At 40.4% G+C, this 20,993-nt stretch overlaps 1 protein-coding gene across 9 annotated transcripts in view; it reads left to right on the top strand.

Moving 5' to 3' along the window:
* The window catches only part of NAV3 (neuron navigator 3), a 445,636-nt gene that overhangs the window by 354,158 nt on the left and 70,485 nt on the right, over nt 1–20,993 (top strand). For 7 of the 9 annotated variants that reach the window (XM_083698858.1, XM_083698861.1, XM_083698860.1 and 4 more), the window contains one exon: nt 20,552–20,690. In XM_083698858.1, coding sequence (XP_083554984.1) covers nt 20,552–20,690 — 139 coding nt within the window. The remainder of the gene's footprint in view (nt 1–20,551; nt 20,691–20,993) is intronic. The other 2 variants (XM_083698859.1, XM_083698862.1) reach the window with 1 other exon arrangement.

Here is a 20,993-nt window from a genome sequence, read left to right as displayed (position 1 = left end):
TTGAATGCAAGAAGGAAGACAGATTACCACTAGTCAATCTGACAACTAATTCTGAGTTCAGACATGGATGAGGGAGTGTGATGAGTGGTGGTGCTGATTAATATGAAGATGATATTTGAAAACTCAAAAACAACAGCAGAATGGGGACTAGGGCAAGAATGAACAAACATGGAAGGAATGAGCAAACAAGAAAAGAACTTTCAGTCCCAGAAGCTTGGTATAATCATAGATCAACTTGTCAGACCATGATGATCTAGTCAAAGAAGAAAAACCACAGGTCACAGCAGAGAACATAACTTGCTGTTTATGGCTGCAAAGAGAACGCTGTTGTATGTTAACCTCTTTCTTTGAAGAGCTTTCTTTCATTCTTATCTGACACTTTCTGTTTTGTAAATCTAAATTATGTCACATCTAAGCTCCTTTTGATCTGTGGAGCAGAAGACGAGCCTCCCTCTTCAATAGGTTCTCATAACAGAGGTTTTTTCAGTCTTACCACCCTTGTTTTCAGCCCCCTGAGCCAAGTTTCTTTTAATAACAAATGTTTGCTACAGTAAAGCTTGCAGTTTGTTCCCTTTTGAAGTTTCAGCCTTAATCACAACTGTATCTAATTGTTAAAACATGCAACTTCCCATATCCCCTGCTTGCTGTACATAAATAAACAATCTTGTCACAATAATGTAAGCGGGCTCAGATGCATAAAATTAACAATAGATTTTACAAAAGCTTCTTTGTACTAGTAGGTAAATACTCTTGGTATTTAATGCTACTAAATGGATAAGTTTATCTCTAGGATAAAGCTCTTTGAAAAAGAAATCATTAAATAACTCCGGGTGATTGAAACTTGCACAGAAGAGCAAACATGACTCATATTGGTTCTAATGGTAGTATTATGGAGAGCAGCTGCCTTTGATTTGGGGCACACTGTGACATAGATTGGATAGATGCAAGGGCTAAATGGCCACTTTAGATTATGTGATTCTGTTTAACATTATGCAGGTATTGTGACTGTGCACCTAAGCAGTTAAATATTTTTAGTCACTTTGGAACAATTATACCTGGGAACATTTTTCAAGCTGAAACCATAATATAAAATGGTTGGCTACACTAGATACTGCTGAGTGGATAAATTCATTAAAGCAAAAATTGCTTTATTGGATTTTAAAGGAATGTGTAGCTTTGAAAATAATTGCACTGCCTTGGGATGAATAATAATTGATGGAGCAGGTATTTGCCATTCCTCGTGGTGTTTTATCCAGAAATATGCCTTAAAAGTCTTAGAACTTTTTGCTAAACATTGTCCTCAATTTTAAAGAGGCATACCTAATTTACTTGTGCATGAGATAAACTGTTGGCCCAGTGGCAAATTGTCCAGGAGGGGTGATAATGAAAAAATTGCAAAGATGAAAGGCAGCACAGACATTTTGTGCATTATTTATTAATGGTTTCTTTAAATATCCTAGGAATAGATATTTTGTACCAGTCTGAATAAAGAGTATTTAAACACAGCACTGCCCGTGGAAGGCTTTTGCAACCTTTGTATGTTAGGCGGGAGAGCAACTAGCTGGCTTGATGATAAAACCTAATTTAGTACATTCAGAGCTTATGAATCTAGACTTAACAATACTTGCTGATTAGTTAAATAGATGACAGCAGCTCTGGTTTTTCACTTAGTGCAAACATTACTGAGAGATGCAGTAGAGGTTTGTTCTCAGAGAGCTGTATTATGTCACTTGCTGGTAAAGCGTCCAGGAGAAGCTTTGGCCAGTCTAACCCTGCCGCACATAGTTGGGAGGTACTGCAAGCAGACTTGAAATACCTGTGCGAAGCCTTCTAGTGTCCTGTAGATCCTCCATGTTAATTCTGTAGGAAATTTATGCCCAAGTCAGACTGGGTGTGTAATAGTTTTTCAGGAATCTACATACTCAAACTGACATTTGCAGGGCTGTTCATATGGCTGCTATAAAATATTTTGGAGCATATATGTATGTGTAACAGCTTAGGACCAGGCTACTTAAATATATTCTCATCCCGTATGTACCCAAGTGATTACTGTGTTCTGCGGGACCCTGCAGATACCATCCTATCAGGAAGTCCATTCCTCATGATGTCATAATTGGGTCTAACCAACGGAACGCCCTCCATTATATCAGAAAGATACCTTCTCTGTTGTCTTTTTGGCATCTGCGCTTTCAACAAGAAACCAAGCCTTACGAGGTATTGTTGAGGTAATTGGGCATGTTTAGCCTGGTGAAGAGAAAATTGAGAGGTGATGTGATAGCCAGATTATCTGAAGGGCTGTCACATAGAGCAGGCTTGTTTTTCTGCTGTTCCAGAGGGTAGGACACAGATCAATGGATTCAAATTACAAGAAAGGAGATTCTGACTAAACATTAGAAAGACTTTCTGCTGGTAAAATCTGTTTGGCAGTAGAAAGGACAACCTCAGAGTGTGGTGGACTCTCTTTCATTGGAGGTCTTTAAACAGAGATTGGATGGCCTTCTGTCAGAGATTTTTGCTGTGATTCCTGCTTTTCAGGGAACTAGATGGCCTTTAGCATCTCTTCCAGCTCTAGAATTCTATAATCCTACAGATCCTTCTAAATGGAGTTCTTCATTGCAGTTTGTACTGGTGTTGGAATAGAAGTGACAATATTTGTGTGTGTGTGTTTATATATGTAAAACAGTTTTATTATATTGTGAATGACTTTGGGATGCCTCATGTAAAGCAATTTGCAAATAAAATAACTAAACAAATAATTTGGACCATATAAACTAATAGCAAAGTTAATTGGAAGAAGACCTTCCTTACTGCAAGAGAAATACACCACTGATACCTTCAAGCAGATTTTAAGAAACTTAAAAATAATGATACAAATAGCCTGCTGTTGGTTTTTAAACAGTACGTGTCTCATCTGCTATGAAATCTCAACAACTATTTGTTAGTTACAGCAGTCACAGCATGAAATGATGTACTTCTATCAAGCATAGTATCAGAGAAATGAATTGCCTTCAGCAATGTTTTGAAAAGGCTTTCTTTTAGGGAAAATATAGTATGCCTGGGAGGAAACAACTTAAAGGGAATTCAGAGCTTCTTAATGGCTGAGAATGTTTCTTCCTCTTTCTCTTCTATTAAAGGTTAGGTTACTTGCATTACATGAATGTTGTACGTGATCTGACTCTTTGTATGTTGTACATGATCTGACTCTTCTGATGGCAAAAGTGTCTTTGAATTGATGATAGATTCTAAGTGGCTTCCTACCACTTTGAATGAAAATAGCTATTTCCTTCTTGTTTGGAAGGCCTCCTTTGTTTTTAGGCAAAGAAACAATTTTAAAGTTAATGATAAATCAATGCTGTCAGGAAAACGATTTGGTGAAGGAAGCAGGAATTAATGTGATACTGTAACTGGACTTGTAAAATGTACACTTAAAAATGCAAGAGCACACTGAAGTTTCTAATGAAATCGTTGTTCAACCTCTCTGGTAAACAACAGTCCCACGTGTCTTTGGGGACCAAGGTCATTGTGCCTAGAGCACTCCAGTTTTTTTGCGAGAGAGAGGGGAGGGTTAAGCTTATTATTGTCTTAGTCGCCCAGTTGCCTTGGTGTAAATAAACAGGGAAAGTGTAACTGCTGGGATTATTCTGGATCTTTCAGTGGTTTAGTAGTTCAACAGTATATGAACCATGGTATCCTTCTGGGATGAGGGACGCAGGTGGCGCTGTGGGTTAAAGCCTCAGCGCCTAGGACTTGCCGATCGAAAGGTCGGCGGTTCGAATCCCTGCGGCAGGGTGCGCTCCCGCTGCTCGGTCCCAGCGCCTGCCAACCTAGCAGTTCGAAAGCACCTCCGGGTGCAAGTAGATAAATAGGGACCGCTTACCAGCGGGAAGGTAAACGGCGTTTCCGTGTGCAGCTCTGGCTCGCCAGAGCAGCGATGTCACGCTGGCCACGTGACCCGGAAGTGTCTCCGGACAGCGCTGGCCCCTGGCCTCTTAAGTGAGATGGGCGCACAACCCCAGAGTCTGTCAAGACTGGCCCGTACGGGCAGGGGTACCTTTACCTTTACCTTATCCTTCTGGGATTACTAAGTACTGTTTTGCTGTGATTCTGGTCCTTCCTGCATGGGTAAAGTCCCAGAAGGCGTTGCTAGGGCCTGCTGCTCCACACTGTGGATTTTGATATCTGGGATGATGCCACAGGATTCCAGTCTCCTTACTACCTACCTGAAACCTCTTGAATCATAGGCTGATGGGAAAAATTTCAGACAACTTATGTTTACACATGTAACTGGGATATGAAAGATCACAAGAGGACTTGAGAGCATGTATGCAATGTTTCTGTATAAGTCAGGGATGGAATACATACTGGGAAACAAGTTGCCAGCAGTGACCAGTATAAATTCTGTATAGCTGAATATCACCTTGGCAGTTTCTTTTGCCATTAAAAAGTGTCCATATTGTGTTCTAATACTTTATTGTATTATTATAATATTTTAATCCTGCCCTTCCTTCAAAGAGCTCAGAGTGCCATCCATGCCTCCCTTCCCACCTCCATTTTATTCAGCTCTGTGACGTAGGCCAGATTGAGAGATTGTTGCTGGCCCAAGGTCACCCAGTTAGCTTCAGGGCTGAGTGGGGATTTGAACCTAGTTGCCTCCAGTTATGGTACCACCAATACTCTAGCCACTTTGCTACCCTGGATCTCTACTTTTTTAAAAGTGCATTTATTCATTTATTGGCTAACACTTTCTAGCACTGCTTTTTCTTTGGCATATTTACCGAATCTCTTTGTTATTCTCTCATGGATAGTGTTAGTTGATTATTTTTGAAGTGTCCTTATCTTCTGCTTGCATGAGTTGATTGACTGTGTATTATTAATTGGCTGCCACTATCCCATGCTCCATTGAGAATACTAAAGTTCTAATCTCTGATCTTTAAACAGTTTCTTATAATGTCATTTTGAAGCTCTCTTGCTTCCTGCATTTTTAAAACAGAAACAAATATCTTCTCAAAATAAAGCACAGTGTCTGGTTCCTCATCTTTGTCGTACACAAGTCAAAACTGAGCATTTTCATATTGTTCAGCCTCTCATCAAGTTTGAGCTGGTTTTGCCTGAGACTGAGTGCCTATTAAGAAATCATGAATAATAAGGAAATAGAGGCTAAGCGGTAAAAAGATTATAGTGTGGACAAAGTATCTGCACATGGAGAGGGCTCAGTAGAACCCACTTTTTTATCTTTCTCTTTGGTATCACCCACTCTATTTAAAAGAGAGCAGTTTCATTTTCCAGAGGGCTGGCAGTGCAGCGAGGATTTTAAATAACAGGATTTGCATGCCCGCATGTGCTGCCAGCCATCTGTAAAATCCAGCTTTTAAAATGTGTGTTTTTATTTTGCAAAAGGGGCCACTGAGAAAGTGTGGCCATTTTATGATCAGCCACGCCTGGCCATTACTGTGGCATTTGGCATGTGGGAAGCAACAACTCAAGTTCTGTAGCCCATCAGCTGTGCATGAAACATTTTACAGCATCTGTATGAAATATTTACATAAGCTCCACAATGTCAGTATGCATCCTGATCTAAGCAAAAGGTTAAGCGGAAATGACCTTAACAAATGGAGCAACAATGTAACTGTGTTTTATAGCACATCAACAAGGAACCATGGCAAGCCTGTCTTGAAAGCTGGTGCATGGACAATGCCATTACACACTCAGAAAATGAAGTGGGGAAAGTGTACCATAGTGAATTAAGCAATATAAAAATGTTAATATTAGGATAATACTGCTATATTAATGCTTGCTGTATGATTAATTAAGTAAATCCGTTCGTGACGGTTTTGTTCAGAGTTCCTAATTGTTATAACAAATATGGAGTGTTTGCTTGGCAAGAGGATCTCATATATCTTAAGTAGCCAGAGTATTATACTTTAATTATATAATGATCATACCACTGTGATGTTTCTGCTACCATTTAATTAAAGGAGCAGTTATTCCATGATGAATGAGTACTTTGGCATTAGTTTGATTTTATTTGTTGAGTTTTGTTTTATCATTTTTGTTTGATTTACATTTCCTCTGGCCTGTAAAACAATTGATGTTTTAATGTATCAGAAATTAAAAAACACCTATGTGCCAGACACTACATAACTTTTAGCAGGAACTCATGGTTTGAGACTGAGAACTAGCTAAGTGAATTACCTGAAAACACCACTGGTGAAGGGTCATAAAGCCTTCATAAAGATGGAATAGGGGAAGCAGCATCGGTCTCTTTGATTGGAAGGCAATATGAAGCCCCCGGTTTGGTCAAACCTGGCTGACAGCCACCTGACCTAGATTTTAGTATCACCTCTCACAATTCCAGCTTTATCAGCTCTGCTAAATTATTTATTATTTCTGGTTTTGATAGCCAGAGGTGTACATAGACTCCCTTGTGCCCTTGGCAAGGAGATGTATCAGCACCCTGCCATCTCCATTGGGGGGGGGGGAACCATGACATAATTCATTTACCAAATGACTCTTAAACTAGGTGTTTAACAGCACAATCCTATAAACATCAACTCAGAAGTAAATCACACCCAATTCAGTGGTGCTTACTCTCAGGAAAGTGGGTACATGGAACTGCAGCCTAAATCCAGCAAGCCAGAGGCAAGAACTTCTGATAATACCTCGCTTGCCTTTTCATTACTTCTGACAAGGCACCAGCAGAATGGCACTGGCTTTGGAGGTTGTACCTCAGTGCACACTTTATTCAAAAGTAAGCCCCGTTTTAGTCAATGACCCTTGCTCTCTGGTAAACATGCAGCAATGCACAAGCTGGAAATTGGTCAAGGCAGGAAAGAACCCAGGGAAAAGTGACTCGGCTGTGGTAAATTAAGAGCCTAGCTTGACATATCTCAGTCACCACATCTGCTGAAAGGCTGCCTCATGGCAAGCAGGGGGAGTGGAGGGTGGGGAGCCATGTTAGGATGGAAGGCCAAGCAGTGGCGTCCTTACAGGGAGCCCCACTGCACAAACTACCATTGCTGCTGGCCAACTGGGAAGGGGTTCCACATGCCAGTGTCTGGATTCCCCTGAGGCGCTGAGAGAGGCACAATTTTTGCTCTCCCTGCCTGCACCCTTGGTGGCAGCCAACTCCAAGATATGCCGCTGTTGATGGCACAGTGTGTGGCCCTTGAATTCTTCCTCAACATCAGTCACTGTTCTGTACTCTTCTAGCCTCAATTCCAATATAAAATCTCTTTAGCTGCCAAGACTTATCCTTTCTCTGCCTTACATTAGTTCTGTACTCCCCAAGCAAGACCATACTTTCATGCAATTTGCTGGGAAATTCCAAAATTAAAATGCATGCAAACTGTCCATAAAGAATAGAGCTCACACCTATTTTGTATTTGGGAATGTGTTTCCATAAAGCTCCGATCCCTACTGCGGCATCCATTTAATGGTTCCAGCAACTGCAGCTCAACAGGAAATCGCCCTAAAAGTATATTCTCACTTGTCGGCATAAAGTTGTGATATATTGTGATAATGAAGAACTCTGAAATGCAAAAGCAGCATTCTGAATTAAAACAAATTGCTTCTTGTTTAATCTAGATCTCTGCATCATGATTTGTCTTTGCAAATGCTAATGTCAGCTTTGTTGGTTTTCTCTTAACATTTCCAGCAACTTGATTTCCACAGCTTGCACAGGCAGTTTGGAAATTAAAAAGACCATGTCCAAGATAGCTATCACAGAATGCAGTCAAAGCATGCATGAGTCACAAACAAAGCAAAATAACGTCGGCGGATTAAGTGCAAAAAATATGAACAGACCGAGGAAGACATTCCTCAGAAATGAAATGTGAATATAAAAGTAGATCCCTGCATAAATGGAAATAGTGGTAAGATTCAAAATACTGTATTCAGTATAAATATTTAGCATAAATTATGCTAAATGCATTATATCCACACTGATTTTAGATTGTTTTAAGAAAATATTAGATTTAGGTCTACTGCCCTCTCCCCACTTAAACCCATGCTAGCAGGACAGAGGGGAAATGGCTGTTGGATTTCCTTGCAGATATTCATAAAGCACCTACACTTGTTTTTCAGGTAAGAAAAGGGGAAATAGATGTGAAAGGGGAAAAGAACTTAAGTTGGATTCTCCAAATATGAAAGGACCGGCGTTGTGAAACAATATCCTGTTTGTCGGAAGCTTCTCTAATAATTTAACACAAAAGGGGAGTCAACAGCTGGAAGCAACTGCAGTGGCAAGGAGCATAGCTGCTCTGGAAATAGGCAGTGTCAAAACACACCTCTGCTACAGCAATGCTGTCACCTCATGTTCACCCAGAAATCTCAGCACAGGCTTTTTCTAATAGCGCTGAAGGAAATTTTTCAGCGGCAAACATGTCATCTGTGACATAAATTCGACATAGGTCACTGAGGAATTCTTTTTATATCAGTGGGAAGCATTGCTTGAAAGCAGACAGAGATTCCCATGGCTATGCATTTGCATTTTGTTTACAGTTGTGTGCATGCATATATAGCGTCTTATCTCTAACTCTAAATATCCAATAAAATTATATTGTTCTTTCCATAAGTGTTCAGATACGGTTTCCTGAAAAATACTGCAGAGGGTCTAACCCCCCCCCCCCGCCCCATTACATTTATTTGCAGAATTGAAAAATAACTGGGGCAACATGGAATGGAAATGATAGCATTTCAAAATAAGTACTAAAATGTCATTCTTTCCACAATCTAAAAGAAAGCTGGGCAATAAGAAAACAAGTGCTGAATCATTATTAATGGTGTTTTTGCTCCCAGCACGCTATTAATGTATCACTATTATAATTGGAATAGTCTCACATCCTAATGTCAAAAAATCCAATAACATTTTAAAATTGAAAAATGAAAGCATTTGATAAGAACATAATGTTTACATTCATTTTCTCCATTTGCAGTATGGTTTTTCAACTTAAACTATGCAAGTCACTAATTCTAATGCAGCCAATGTTAGGTTATTCATTGAGATGACAACAGTGCTAATGAAATACATTTTGCATTAATGGCTCAATTATAACACCAAGGATCACTTTGTTCCTGTTAAAACCACTGGTCCCCTCCCCCCACTGCAAATAGAGGCAAATAGTGAATTAGGCCTATACAATGGTTTTAAAATAAGAAAAAGCAGGCTATTCAACAATTTGGGAAATTACAGCTGTATTATATGATTTGGCCTCATGTGAATGTTAAGCTTTATGCAACATTTATATGTGGCTATATATTAGATTTATCTTCTCTCCTGGTTTTATCCTACATATAGGATGCAATTATCCCCTAATGAATCCTTATTACATATAGCAGTGGATGGACGTCCAATTCATTAGTCTTCTGTGAACTGACTATGATCCCTCTTTCCTGTCATTTTACTCTTCACAGAAAAAATCTGTAATGAGTTGACACATGTACAGTTTGCTTTTGCTGCAGCGTTTCATTTCATGCATTAATTTACAATAACTTTTGCCATCCATATCATGTGCATGGGCGTTTAACCATGGTGCAAGTTTCTGAAACAGGCAAAAAAAAAAAAATCTGTTCCTTTTGTCAGTGCAAGGAACCCAATTTTTCCTTGGAGCTCCAGTTCATTTAAATTTATATTGCAATGAACAGCTGACAGCTCTTTGGACTATAACAGAGGCCTTAAAAGAACAAACCAGAGAGGGGAGGAAAAGATAGAGATGGATGGATCTATCAATTTCAGTTTCTCTCTCCCCCCACCTCCCAGTTTTAAGTTCAGTTCTCCGTTCATTTTGCATCAGTTTCCACATCAGTACAGGTGACGTACAAAGGCATGATTTCTTACAGAGAGCAGACACTGCATGACATTTCACAGACAGAATTTGCATGTACGGGTAAGGCGACCCCTTAAGTAAACTGGTCTCAAGCCTTTAGAGATGATTTGGGCAGACACAAAGATAAAATACATAATAGTGTGGTACTTACCGTACTTTTCTGTGTATAAGACTATATTGTTTTCTTTAAAAAATCATGCTAAAAAGTTGTTGTCATCTTATACATGGGTAGTGCATAGCGTGGACATTTGATTGGTTGCTGCCATGGCTCTCGGCGGCTATTGTGCGTGTTATTGGTGGCTGCGTCAATGGGTGGTGTTGATTGGCTGGCACTCCGGCAGTTGGGCAGGTGATTGGCGATGGGACAGATGGGAGGCGGATTTTGTAATGTGGGTGGGTGAGAGATTTTTAGCAATCCCCCCTTTAAAAAGCTCGATACCCCTGGGTAATCTCCCCCCAAAAAGCTCGACCCCTCTGTGCCATCTCCCTCCATTTTCTTAAATATGAGTCCCCAAAAATAGGGGGTGTCTTATAGACGGAAAAGTATGGTGGTTACTATTCAACTTAGCAGCAAAGTAGAATTGCTTACTTCTGTGCCTTGTATACGTCAAAGATGAGAAAAAATTGAATACATGACATCATGACATTTTTTTCCAGCATCAGGATGCAGTTGTGAGGAAAATGGCACTCTCTGGCTATCACTGCCTAGTTACCAAATGTTGCTATGCTTCACTCAGCATGCTTATCTGAAAGGTGAGGCTGAAAGTGAACAACTGAAGGAAGGAGGGAGCAGAAAAACTACAAAAATAATTGTCTATTTGAACTAGGAAAATGGAAAGCTGCCTTATACCAAATCAGATCCTTGGTGCTCTCAGCTCAGGGCCATCTGTACAACTGGCAGCAGCTCTCCAGGATTTCGGGCAAGACTCATCTCCCTTGAGATGACCAGGGCTGAATCTAGGAGCTTTTTCATGCAAAGCAGATGCTCTACCACTGGCAATAATATTCCTGCAAAAAACCCTCACTGGGCTCAACAGTGAAGAGTGCTCCACATTTAATATACCTTGCAGTGCATTTACAAGCTAGCCTATATATGTGTGTGTGTGTGTTTTAGCTGAAGGGGGGGGGAGCTTCATTAAGCAGCGCCTTTTTAGTAAAAATCTTCACTCTTTTTCAAGTTCAATCATTTCATGGAGATAAAATTTAAAGATGTGAAAGGATAGAGATATAGTAGTCAGGTAGCTTCCTCCTCCACAAACCCTGGTAATAAAAAAAACAAACAGAAAAATCGAAATACTATCAAGGGATAATTTATATGGGGATGCCTGAGTTGGGCAGAATCTTCAACGCTTTTCCTGTGCTCTGAGAGAACCTGTGATATGTGATGGTATTGATTTTTATAGCTCCTTCATCAGAAAGTTGTATGGTGTTTGATGTTCCTGAAAGTTAGGTCACCTAAAAGATACTGCATGTCCATCTGGATCTCAAGTAGGAGCCCCTGAACCATGTACTGATCATTCAAAAATGAATGTATATTTCCTATGGAAGTGAAGACAGCAAATTATGTATATAGATGGAAGGACATTTACAAGAGGCATAGGCGAACTCGGCCCTCCAGATGTTTTGGGACTACAACTCTCATCATCCCTAGCTAACAGGACCAGTGGTCAGGGATGATGGGAATTGTAGTCCCAAACATCTGTAGGGTTGAGTTTGCCTATGCCTGATTTACAATATCATTAACACAGCCACTTTTAAAATCATACAATCAAGGTGGCAAAAGTGATCCCCGCCCTGTTAGGTTTCAGTATGGTTATGTATAGAAAAGGTTTAAGTAAATGATTCTGAAATAGATTATGATTAAATATGTTTAACATTTAGATTTAGAGGGGGAATTAGCTATTCCTGGAGAGGTAGTGCTTGATTTCCTTTTTGCATATTATATTCATGAGACTTTTTTTTGCAGACAGTGGCAGCTTTAATCAGTCTCTAGTATCCAACTGATAAAGTGATTTCCTTGGTTGCGTACTGTCTGTTTTTTTGTACAGCTCTGACCTTTGCATGTTAGATTGTTGCTGCTCTCAAGTGAGCTTTATACCATGCACACAGTTTCTTGCTCTCTTGGTTTAATTTATTACCTTCATCAAAATGCAGTGGCAATATTAAGTTCAGTCGTAGCGTTTGCTACTTTTGTTAAATCTGCTGCCTACCCAAACCATTGCATTATCCTTTGCCACTCATAATTTCCCCAAGATTAAAATTTAGATTACAGTTAATCGATCAATTATAGCTGCCCTCCTTGGAAATAGACACTTCCCAGCTCTAGCCAAGGGGCAGTTTCAGGTATCCCCAAAGCTACCTCCATGTGTCCAGGAAGGAAATATGGGAGGTTAATGGAGATAACCGGAAGAGCAAAATTGTGTTGATCCAACCTGCAACCTTTTTTGAAATGAGCAGCTTTTACATAGAACAATTGAATAATTTATCATGGATTACATTGCTGTAGAGAGCATCAATCAACAAACTAACTCCTGGGGGGGGGGGAGGCAGTTGCCATTCCTACTCCCTTTCCCTGTATTTGCCACTGCCTTGTTTCACCCTTGGCCATTTTGAAAGCTCTGAACAGAGAAGATGCACAATTGCAGTTGCCAAGCAACCTTAATAACACTATTTTGTGCACCTCCAGATGGTGCGGTCCTGTACATCTCTGCTCAGAAGTAAGCTGCATTGAATTTCTGGGAAAGTGTGCTCACTGCATATATGACTGTCCATATATAAAGAAGAGGAGTAGTGTACTGAGCTGGAGCCCTAGCAAGGATAATTTCTTGCCCAGGCTGTGTCAGGGGAACTATTTTGACACGTTTATGTGCATGTGTTTGTGTGCAAGCTTTATATAGAATAAGTGTTAAGGTAATGGGGTAATGTGATCTTTGTCATGCAATGTGGTCCTCTGAGATGGTCAGGAGCATCAAACCTGGAGGGCCAGGACACTTGAGCAACAGCAGGAGATAAGTCTGCTATGTAGTAAAACAAGGCACTGAGGCAGCAGCTGCAGAAAAATGTCATAAATTGCAATAGAACTGGATATTGGAGCAAAAGATCTGAGCCTCCAGGCGTGGTAATGAAATAAGAGCACATTGAAGCGAGAGCATCTTTGTACATCTTTTGCCCCAGTTGAGGCCTGGAGTACCCAGGAGCCCAGAGGCTAATTCCTGAATTCTGTCTACCTGCACCTGAATGAAATACCTGGAAGGAACAGGATTCTATACTTACAACATCAGACCCTTCTCAACCTCCTTGTGCTAAGGAAGTGGATATAAAGGTAAATGCCCAGTCCAAATCAGATGGGCACAAGGGCCAAATCTCCTCTGTGCACAAGAAATCTCTCTAGCCGTTCCGATGATTATTACTCTCATCCTTTGCACAAAACGGGCTTGTCAACACTTCCATTTGTCCCGTGCCTAGAAAGCATGGGTTTGAGCTGTTTTCCCCTTGCCTTGCTACTATCCAAGGGAAAATGCATTCTTTAGTGCTAAATCAGAGCAAGCGTCAGTCTGGGAAAGCAGCGGGGAGAGAGGAAGTATGGATGAGCCCTTAAAATTTGTTTCACGAGCATATCCACGTCCCTGGATAGGGGTATGTGTTTTGCATGAGGCTGTACACCTTTCCTTTCTTACATTAGCCCTACATAGCTGTAGTAAGCTTCCATGGAACCAGACTATGCACATGTGTCTTAAGGCCGTGCTGTCGTGCTGAGAGGGAATAAGCAAGAGAGAATACAAAATCAACTTTCTGTTTTAGGTTAAGCAACCATTTTACACAAGGAGATATCTGCTCATGGGATTTTGATGCTTACTTATAGACGAAGTTTGATGTGTAAACTGTTCTCATGTATCATTTTTGCCCCTCTGGATGCAAGCAATCAAGTTTATAAGACTTTCATAGAATTATCCAGTGAACCATTTGCTAGTATGAACACACACACACACACACACACACACACACACACTTACTTCCAGAAAGTTTACATATATTCTCTACAGAGTATTTTGATCCTCATAGCAATTATACTCACCTTCTCGATATATCTTGTTACAGTACACTACGCAGATTTTAAAGAATAGTTTTCTTTAAAAAACAAAAAGAAAATCCTGTAAGTATGGCTGTTAAAAGAAGAATTCAGTAATAAAATTATAAAAGGCATAGCCTGAAGAAATGTATTGCTTATCATCATTTAACCACATTAATATCTGGTTTCAATTATACCATGGTTTAATCTTTTGTACATAGATAATTCTGTGAATGCTTAAGAGGGAATTTAACCAATGACAGAGAGTTATGGACAGGGCCTATGTACTGTATCAGAATGGGCAACTTGTAGCCCCAATACTTCTCAGTCATTCAGCAAACCCAGGAACTGAATCCAGTTGTCAGAAGGTTTGTCATGCATGGCCAGCAGCAGAGTTGCTAATTGCCCAGAAGTATGTTCTAGCTGGCCCAATTTTTGCTTTGGGACCAGTTCCCAATAGTAGCATAGACATGTCTGCATGTCTGCTACATTCGGTCTCTAAAATTATCCCTGTATCATTGGTTGATAGAAGCAAAGGCCATGGCTGTTTGTTTACTCACTAGTTATAAAAAATGGTGTGCACCTTGGGAAATAGACAAATTTTGCGCTCAACCTGCCCCAAACTGATGGACTCTGTCCCAAGAGTGGCAAGAAATCTGGGCTTCTTTGCCTCTTGTATATAGTGGATTGGCTCAGGGATCCACCCACACATGTACCAGGTTTTAAAATTTATTTCCATAGCAGGCAGTCCTAGTAAATAGGCATTATATATGTTTTCCACAAGCTGCTCACAGACCTTTAAGACTGCATACAGGATTGTCTTATGCAAGCATATATTTTGGATTCATATCCTTCCTCTAAACACCACAGAGAAGCATGAAACAGAGTGCAATTAAAATACAGTAATCATTTAAATGGGATAATACGATGAAAAAAGGAGAGGACATTTATATTACTACACAAAAAAACTTAAGTATTTCATGCATAGGAAGAGAAAGTCATGAACTCCAAGCAGATAAAATTAATATCCAATATATATGGAGTATTGCTGCCTTTGTTTTTAAGGTCTTGCATAGACAGTTTTTGATAAACCAACAAATAGGTGCTTAGTTAAGTATTAAATGGGAAGAAGCAGAAAGTTATTTTACTTAATAACTGAAAACAAAGAATCAAGGTGACTTGCTCATTTCTGAGCTCCTGCATTTTGGCCTAAATTTAAGGTAAAAGGTAAAGGTACCCCTGCCCGTACGGGCCAGTCTTGACAGACTCTGGGGTTGTGCGCCCATCTCACTTAAGAGGCCAGGGGCCAGCGCTGTCCGGAGACACTTCCGGGTCATGTGGCCAGCATGACATCGCTGCTCTGGCGAGCCAGAGCCGCACACGGAAACGCCGTTTACCTTCCCGCTGGTAAGCGGTCCCTATTTATCTACTTGCACCCGGAGGTGCTTTCGAACTGCTAGGTTGGCAGGCGCTGGGACCGAGCAGCGGGAGTGCACCCCGCCGCAGGGATTCGAACCGCTGACCTTTCGATCGTCAAGTCCTAGGCGCTGAGGCTTTAACCCACAGCGCCACCTGCGTCCCGTGGCCTAAATTTAACTTGTGTTAATTAACTTGTCAGCACCTGTGTATGAAAAATGTAAACACTCTCTTGGCTGCAAGCTGTATGTTTTGCAACTAAACAAAAAGCATCTGAGCGGTAATTTTAGCTGAAGTGTTGTTCCTGTGGGTTATTAATACATCACTGTAATTTCTTGATGGAATTCTTCCATTGTGTTTAACTTTGTGTATATGTGTGCATGTGGTCTTCTCATGGGTTGGACACTGTAAGAACAGAGTGCTAGACAAGGGGAAGACATGACCTGATTCAGCAGGTCTCTTCCTTTTGTGTGTGTGTGTGTGAGATACATATATGGAGTTGAACATTTTTGAAATGCACTTAAATGTTAAGCCACTAATCTGTTTTGAATATGATGAAGGATAATGAACAATATATTGTTTGCCACTTTTTAATATTTGAGAATCTAGGTGCAATCTGTTTCATTTTGACTTTGTTACCAATCCAACAGATAACTTTGTCAGATACCTGTAATACTCCAGTTGTACTCTTATTTCAAACAGAAATTGAAGTTAAAAAGTTTGACTCCCAATTAAAATTGAATCAGCAGATTAGTTTCTCCCATGCTGCTCTTGCAGAATATATATCTTCTTTCAGGCAGAGAATTTTAAACACTGGTTCTCCATATTTGTTTAATACATGTGGTAACTCAGAAATAGTTGAGAGGATAATTTCATGTGTAAAACAAGATGCCCTTTTATTAAATGGTAAAATGCCTCGTTTTATTTCACTGTATGTTTCAATTTTTCCTAAACCTAAAGGGAAAGGTACCTTAAAGAGTAATAGACAATGGTGGTTCCATTTGTTTATTCCTAATTTTTTCCCCTAGCCACATACAATTTAGCTGTGAAAATGGTGATGAAATATATTCTATGACCCTGAAGTTATAGGGAATTTATGCTTCGGTGGTTGCCATGCTTGAAAATGACAGGTAATGCATTACGCTTGCTGTGGAAAGGAAGGTAAAGTATGAGTCTAACGGCCTTCATAGGCATTTACCTATGAAGATAGAATAGCTGTTATAAACTTCTAGAAGGATTCATTGTCTAGTCTGACTTGTACAGACAGCAGCTTGATTTTTATGTAGTCTGTGCCATCTTGAATCTGACTAGACAGGGGTAGTGCTGCTGCTTTATGACTCATTAGCCCCCATGCCCAGGACTGAACACAAAAATGGTTGATGGATCGAACTTGGTGTCATGGTGATGAAGGCAGCCTTCGCAATTGATGTTTAATGGTATATTACAGAGAGGTTTTCTCAGTAAAATGCTCCAATTATTTTCTTATCTGTCTACCTTAACGAGCTAGAAATAATTCATAAGGAAGTTAGTGAATCAGTTATAAAGTCCTTTTCCTGCCCTAATTCAGCTCAATGGCTAAATTTAAGTTGTTGTTTAATGAGCAAAGCTGCTTATGAGGCCAAACTCCAAGATTCTTCACCTTACCATCGATCCGTAAAAGAACACATTTACCTCTGTCATTGTGTACTGTATAGTTCTAGAATGGCAAAACCGCTTAACACCTGACCTTCAAAACTTGTAGGTGTTTATCTTAAAGGTGTTTTCACAAGTGATGGTAAAAAAAGCCTATTCATATCTAAAGAAATGTGCCACTTGAAAATACTAGCTCAGGATAGAAGGTGGGGAAAAAGCTAATTTAAAATCAGCCTCACTTATAAAGTGGGAAAATGGGGAAAGGTGATTTAAAGTACACAAGGAAGCTTTTTGTCTGTGGATTCAGAATTCTTCCCCCTATCTGCTACTTCTCTCTCTTCCCTAGACTGTAGTCCATTTCCTAAAACAGGGATGACATGGCTAACCTTTTTTGGGCTGAGGGCCACAAAGATGCAGGGCAAACCTTTTGGGAGCCACATGTCAAAGTGGGTGTGGCTGGAGTGTAAAGATAGGTGTGGCCAAAGTTTTAAAGCGAGCATAACCAAAGCCAAAATTTCTCTCTCCCTTATTTATTGATTCAATATGTTATCAATAATTAAATTTACTGAGCTATATTTACTCCACCCCTTATTCTGTTAAATTCTTCTGCTGTTCCATTTTAGATTCCCACACTCCCTTCCCTCCTTATTCCATGTTAAATCAACTCATTTGTGCCCAGTAATTGGGAGTGGGGGTGGGGAAGGAGCGGAGCAAAGGGTCTTTCTTCACTTCCTACCTGCAAATGAAAGGAGACAGTTTCCTCCAATCTCCTCCAATGAAAAAACCCTCAAAGACAGGTGGAGTTTTCCTGGTGAGCTGTCCCTCCCCTAGAAAAAACTCCTCATTATTACTTGAAGGACAATTCCACTGCATTGCTCCAGAAGCACCTAAAGGTAAAGGTAAAGGTACCCCTGCCTGTACGGGCCAGTCTTGACAGACTCTAGGGTTGTGCGCTCATCTCACTCTACTACTGTGCTATTCAAGGCAGAAAGCCACAGTGAATCAGGACAGAAGGCAAAAGCGTTGCTATTCACCATTGTCTGTTGAGCAAGGTGTTGGAGAGATCCATATCACCAACGTTGCTCTAGTCTTGAGTGGAGAGGTTTGAAAACTCTTTGCTCACACTAGCACCCTGAGAGGGCTCAGCAGACCACCTGCTGCTCAGCATCACCTCCTGCTCACATTTGCACCAGTGCAGCAGCTGTATTGTTGGGGGGGGGGGCATCAGTAATTGCTTCATGCACAGATATGGCCTGTGGATTAGCCCAACCCCTGGTCTTAAAATGCAGTTATCCCTCTTCCAGGCTCCATTACCAGAGGTCAGCACAGCTGTAAAGAAATCAGCTATAGGGAGGTTTCCTGCAGAGGAAGAAGTAGTGGATGAGACTTGCCTGTGTGTGCTTTTTATACTTTTAAATTGCACTCTGCCCCTGCTTTACATGTGACTGCTCAAATTCACATCTTCCTCCATGAAGTTTGGCTCATCCGATGAGCATGAAGTGCTTGAATTGAACTTCTGATGACCTAACCCAGTGATAAGTTCATTGCATGAGTTTCAGAGAAAGCCGATTAAATCTAGCAAATATAGCAAACAAAATTAATGGCACTCTCTAATTTGAGATAATTATTTTATCTCGCAGGCAGTTGCTTAGGGAAATTCTTATTTAAGATAATGGCATGTTTCCGATTACACATGGACATTATCATTGACATGATACGGCAGCAGTGAAGAGTCTAAACATTTATTGTAAAAAATCATGAAGTCGCTTTGATTTTTTTTAAACAGCAGTTGTTAAACATTCCTCAAATGATTGACTTTCTGCCTGCAGAAGTCTTTCTAATCGCTCAGCTCCATCATGTCTGGCCACCTCACACCTCACCCCACCAGTTTCTTTTAATAGATTGGGGAGGGTATACTGTTCATGCAACAGCTGTGAAATGAAGCAACAGCTGCATTTGCTTACACATCAAGAAGTGTCACAGAAAAGGCTAATGTGGTACACTCAAGTGAAAAACAGCTTTTCATAGAGCAATGGTTCCAAACTACAAGAAATAAGATTCCACCTAAACATTAGGAAGAACTTCCTGACAGTAAGAGCTGTTCGACAGTGGAATTTGCTGCCAAGGAGTGTCGTGGAGTCTCCTTCTTTGGAGGTCTTTAAGCAGAGGCTTGACAACCATATGTCAGGAGTGCTCTGATGGTGTTTCCAGCTTGGCAGTGGGTTGGACTCGATGGCCCTTGTGGTCTCTTCCAACTCTTTGATTCTATGATAGTGTGGTGGCTCTCTTTCTTGATGTGAGAGTCTGCAGATGGTAAAACGCCTGCCATGACTGTGCAAATCAACTAAAAATCTGGCTGACCCAACTCCATTTATCAAGTAGCTCAACATCTACTTTTAATGGTCACCTCTTACTTAAACTAAAACTTGGACACAGCCCAGAATTGTTTTTGAAGTATGCTACTGAATTATTATTATGGGGGGGGGGTGTCTAGAGAGTATGGAAAGCCTGGATACAAATACTCTCAAATTCTCTCAAAACTGAGTACTAAAGATAATTAATGTCTTAATAGGTGGTTTTGAACCTGGGGCAGAAAGTAATCAATAAGGGACAAGGGAATTGCTCAGCTTCAGTCCTGTGGCCAAAGTACTGTTGCAATTTATTCATTCAATTTATGTCCTACCACATGCTATAAAATACAAAAAAAGCACCTCAGGGTAACTCACAACAAATAAATGTGAGATTTCAAAGCAATCTTGGTGGCTCCTGTTTGGTAAACATCTGAGGAATTTTGAAGAAAGCAATAGGAATCTCATGAAAAGTCGCAAATTTCTGATAGGGAAATTTCTGCTTATCAGGGATGGACAGAGCAGGGGGTGGTTGTCACTCCCCTGTGTAGTTGGCAGCCTTCACTACATCAATCGGCCACAAGCTGTGCAGGCAGGCTTGCTGAAAACGTGCAATGGATTTACATCAAGGATCTGCATCCAATCATTGCTCCCTGACACACGTCCCCTGCATATCCTCCCGTTTTTGCAATCATGCTTTCCTCCTTCAGGCATTGTTGGTGTTGGCTAGACAGGGTGGACAAACTTCAAACCTAATCTGAGATCTAAAGCACGAATCGGGCTTGACAGTTGGTTAGAGTACATCCAAAAGAAATATTTCTTTTCTTTTTCCCGGGAAACCCATATAAGTGCTTCAAGCTTAATAATAAAACTAAGGCCAGAAATTCAGGCCGGTGTAATGAATTTCACTTGGCAGTGTTCCAAAGGTGATTGCAACGAACCATGAAGCGACCTGCTCTAACAACGAATATATACCTGGCCCTGCTAAAAATTGAAATTGCATTTTTTTGAATGGCTTCCTGATGGAGTTGCTAGCAAGGCTTTTTTTTTTAGCAAGAAATGAATGGTTAATTAAAAACACCTAGAAAATGATACATACAATATCATGTTTAATTTCTAAGGCATTGTTTAATTTCTAACCTTTTTTTGGTGCGGGGGATGGTGAACTAGCTGATTTCTATTTGCATTTTCTCATCAAGGTGTGAACAGATGACATACTCATCTTCTCTTTCTTTCTCTCCCCCGCCTCCACCTGCCTGCAGCTGGGATGACAGCAGTTCAGTTAGCAGCGGCCTCAGTGATACTTTGGATAACATCAGCACAGATGATCTGAACACAACATCATCGGTCAGCTCTTATTCCAATATTACTGCCTCTTCAAGAAAGAATGCACATACCCATGTAGGTGTTGACATTTTCTGCTCTGTCTAGCACTGGCAGCCTGATGAATCCAGGTCACTGCTTAGGGGCTTTATTGCTTATTTTTCCATTTCACTATTGCACACACACAATTTTTCCCCCTTTTCCAAATGTCCTTTTTATTTATTTTTGCAGGGTGGTTTATTTTTCTTTGTTTGCAACAACCGCAATCCTCCTAAGCTTCTCCCAGCACAATTTGCAGAAATAATTATGCAAATCTGATGATACAGTGACGTCATCAAACCACAATGAAACAGTTAATTGAATACAAAGACAAACAAGCGC

This window comes from Podarcis gaigeae, assembly GCF_964106915.1.
Source record: "Podarcis gaigeae genome assembly, chromosome: 10".
Lineage (NCBI taxonomy): Eukaryota > Metazoa > Chordata > Lepidosauria > Squamata > Lacertidae > Podarcis > Podarcis gaigeae.
The sequence above is the reverse complement of the archived record's forward strand: the minus strand, read 5'-3'. Positions and strand labels throughout refer to the sequence as shown.